Source organism: Gymnoscopelus braueri (genome assembly GCF_963280865.1).
Source record: "Gymnoscopelus braueri genome assembly, chromosome: 12".
Classification (NCBI taxonomy): Eukaryota; Metazoa; Chordata; class Actinopteri; order Myctophiformes; family Myctophidae; genus Gymnoscopelus; species Gymnoscopelus braueri.
The window spans coordinates 17,117,493-17,121,863 of NC_137614.1; the positions used below are offsets into that span (position 1 = coordinate 17,117,493).

At 39.4% G+C, this 4,371-nt stretch overlaps 1 protein-coding gene across 1 annotated transcript; it reads right to left on the reverse strand.

Moving 5' to 3' along the window:
- Window positions 1-262: 262 nt before the first annotated feature.
- On the reverse strand, window positions 263-3,829 carry masp2 (MBL associated serine protease 2; the record flags this gene model as incomplete). The annotated part of the gene is made up of 5 exons (XM_080443823.1): window positions 263-427; window positions 653-849; window positions 2,194-2,325; window positions 3,268-3,445; window positions 3,662-3,829. The coding sequence occupies 5 exons, from the start codon at window positions 3,827-3,829 to the stop codon at window positions 263-265; spliced, it is 840 nt and encodes a 279-aa protein (XP_080299949.1).
- Between the last annotated feature and the right edge of the window lie 542 nt (window positions 3,830-4,371).

The window sequence follows — 4,371 nt, forward strand, 5'->3', positions numbered from 1 at the left end:
ATATCTGTCCTGCAGAGGGAACGATGCCTTTCCTTCACTGTAGACATAATATAGTCACGCAATACAGTTATCTAAATTGAAAACATTGAAAATATGAACTATGGTGTTGTTAATAGGAAGACAGTTACTTTCCTTTTACATAATATACCATAAAATCGAGAGTGTAATTAACACTCTTTTGCTGTGTACTATGGTCAAAGTTCCACATACAGTAGTATGTCACATTGATACAGGCCAACAACAAATGAGCAGGACTTGCGACTTAGGTTCTAATGACTTTTGCGCTAGTGTACTTGATCTTCCATCCATTGTTTATCCCAGAAGGATCAGACCTGAATTTGACATGCACTTGGTAACTTCCGGTGTCAATTGTGCCTGGTGGTGATGATCCACAGAATGGCCCGTACTCTTGTCCTGCTGTCGAAATCTATAAGAAGAGAGGAAGAAATGGAAATCAAGTTGTTATACGTTTGACTTATTTGTGTATTGGCCGGCTGAAGTATGCAGCAGACCGCAAGGAAATATATCTCCGAGGAGGACGACACATAGTGACAGGCTGCCCCCACAAGCATGAGGAGGAATACATTGTTTATTCATCAGCCTCTGTCTGTGTCTCAAATTGGTTTGAGGTTCCCGAAGTCACGTGACTGACCTTCAAACTATCGTATGGACAGGGGACTTCAGGGTGACCCTCCACGTCAAATGGTGCCAGGAATTCTAGGAGCACTCTGTATCCCTCTGGTAGACGGATGGTGTGGTCACAGTGAGTCATGGGTGGGTAAGGACCTGGGTGGCCTGGACTGGTAAGCACCCCTGACAGCGTAGTCAACACCTGGTTCTGGCATGGCACTATATAAATTACAGCCAGGCATGGTTCAGTCAGACACTTTTTGCAATCTGTTGAATACAGATAAATGAGATGTTCTCATAACATCTACTGAAGTTAGAAGGTGACAATGATGTTTTGAGATTAAAAAGATTCGTTTTATTTGCCTTTAAGTGCATTGAAATATTTTCTGGCATCATCAAGGACGAGAATCATTTAGGTAGGCTTATTGCACCGGTAAGTACGCAGATGTTGTTAAAGACAACAATAAATGAATATGGCAAAGAGGCTGAGTTGCTGTAATTCATATAATTATGGAAATATCAAGGCAGATAATCGTTTTTGCCTATTCCTCACATGATTTGTTTTGTCACTCTTTCTTTTGCAAATAATAACCATTTAAAGCACAGCCACGCTTGTAATTGTGATTAATTACCAGGCATCAGTACGCTATTAGTGCTGCAAACAGGTATCAATTTTCACAGCCTTTTTTTGGGTCGCTTTTCCCATAGGAATCATCAGTAATTAACCTAGCCTTATATTGTTTGGCAGAGATCAACTACTTTATGCATTAGTATTCCTCTTCAGTCTGAAAATACTTAGCACAACCCGACAATGTTATAATGAAATCCAATCTCAAACACTGCCACAACTGTGTGCCCTATGCAGAAATGTCAACAAATTGCTTCTTATGGGTACGTTCTGCTGTATACAGAAAATGTAAAAAAGAAAATTAGAAGACCCTAAAAGCCTTTCTCCTATAGGGAGAAATAGGGGTTCATAATATATAGGAGCAAACAAAGCTCTATTCAGTACAGCCATCTCCCACCATACTCTCTGCTTCTATAGGCCTACCACAACTTTGTATTTGTATGTGTTTACCTTGCTGGATAAATCTGCTAAATGCCTAAATCGTAAATTGTACTTTCCATTTGATTACTTTGTTTAATACCACAGTGAGGATGTGCCAAAATGTCGCAATTTCATCGAGGAACAGAACTGAAATATCTCACTAGTGTATGCATTGAACAAGATGTCATTTCAATATGACAAATTACCCCATAACTCAATTTCTGTCCCTGATAACTGTGATTTGAGGTTCGGAGCAGCATTTTATCCAAGTAGAGGAGCGCCTCTGAATGATGGAAATCGACTTACAATTAATATCTGAGCACATAATTCTGGCTGCCACTCACTTAAGTGTTTGGACTGATGCTTGGACTGGTGTGCTTGGACTGATAACTGCAGTACTGCCATGACAGCTGAATTTACCATTGCAGGATCAATATAAAAGTCTATCTATTCCCACTCTTGGACTGACCTAGATGAAAATGCGTCTTAAGATTTTTTTTGTGTGTGGTCCTTACCAGTGCACGATCTGTTGTTGTCATGGAGAAGATATCCCAATTTGCACGAACAATAGTATCCACCGATATAATTGTGGCACATATGGTCACACACACTCTCCCCATCTGCTGTGGTCAGACACTCATTGATGTCTGTGAAAAAGGAGATCAAATGTTAATATTATACAGAAAATAATGACATGAATGGCCAAAAGGGCATTTTTTAAATCAATTACACTGTATGAAATGGTTAAAGTGAAGGATAAGGATGCCTTATAAATACGTTTAAAGTTCACACAAAATTATTATTATTTTCTCTATCTCTTGTTTTTGTTTAGTTTTTTCCATGAGGCTATCAGAGCCCTGAACATTATCAGAACAGAGAAAAACAAAACAAAGCTGCCAGGTCAAAAGTCTTCAATATGTAAACACCCTCTTTTTGCTGACAATAGAGCATAAACTGTTTTTATTCTCTTTCTTTTTGGGGAAAGAAAACCTGCACATTTTGTACTTTGCACATTTTCTTTTGCACTGTGTATATAATATACTAATATACTTTAGGCTTACGTTTCCTTTTTTGGGGGGTTTCCTGTATTGTATATTATACCCAGTATCATATCTTGTTATGTAGCCTACTGTAATGCCAGATACTTTATTGTCACATCACAGGTTTAAAGAAGTGGGTGAAAGTTTTTGTACTAGCTCCATCGTTCTTTGTTGTTTGCAGGAACAGAAAAAGAAAAGAAGAGGTGGGGGGAGGTTGGGGGGGAGAGAAAGGAGAAAAATAAATCAAACAGTAAAGAGAAACATGTCAAGGGTCGGCAAAAATATAATTATCTACCAATGTACACAGCATAATCCAGCTGGTACAGTATGTACATGAGGTTAGACACAAGGTTGTTATTTAATTAGCACAGTCGGCAGGGCATGCTGCTTGCACTTGTATGAGCAATGAATAAACTCCTTTGAATCTTGAATCTTTTAATCTAACCCTCTTATCCTATATTATTTCGATTCTGAGATTCTATGAAGCTCTGATCAATAGATTTAACACCACCATTGCCTTGAGGCAACGATGACACCATCCTGTGTCACCTTCAGAAGTGTAAAACGCTTGAAAGCCGGTGAATCGACCCTCGTTAGAGTAGTCACTCCTAAAGATCACTGACATGAGGTTGGCTGCTGACAGGATGACGGTATTTCTGGGGGCGTTTTCATAGTCCTTCTCTCCTTCTCCACAGAAGCGCAAAGTCTCGTTGCCCTCTGCTAGTACCTGGTTCAAAAGGTCAAAGAGCTTTTAGCATGATAGCTGGTTAGTGCATATATGTTGATATTTATTCTTGCCCTTAAAGAGGTAAACACTATGAAAACATTTATATGTTTAAAAAAAACAGAAAGATATAGGCTAGGTTACTTCACACTTCTGTACAAAAAATACTTAAGAGTGCGACAGGAGATAAACTGTAAGATAAGAGCAGTGTAGCACTACCTGAATGTAGTCATATTCACAATGCTGGGAGGGCTCAAGGCTGAAATGTGTGAAATAGAGTTTGACCCGATGGCCTTCGGGGACAGAGATGTTCCACACCATGCGTTGGTTGTTGGGATACTGATTGGGGAAGTTGGGTGAGGTGAAGCTGCCGTACAGCCCTGTCATTTCCACACTCCGCGAGACATGCAGGAAGGAAAATAGAACCACACAAAACACACTGAGAAAATTAGGCTTACAATAGATGACTACGCACTCCCACATTGTTATACAACACAGATACAGTACAACTAATGGCAGACACTTACCGGTTCATCTTGGTTTCTGTATTCCACAGATTTACGTGCATGTGTGGTGAGTGTTTGACTGAGAACCTTTGATCTTAAGGTTAATGAACCTGTCTTTGCAGCCCAATATTTGAGTAAACAAACCGAAATTGACACGGCTTAATCATTCACTTTTCACTCGTTTATGGGTTTTAGGGTGAAGAGGGATGAGAGGGAAATAAGAGGGATGTTGCAGTATTAATTACATTTGAAACCAGCTCTTCTCCCAAATTCAAGGGGATTCAAGAAAAAAAGTCCACTAGCAAGGGAATTAAACTACTGTACCACATCTACACTCTGTTGGGAAACAATGGCAAAAGGATCCCTGGGATTTGAAAACACTGAATGTAATTTTAACATAAAGTTTTGTTGGATTTTCTCAGT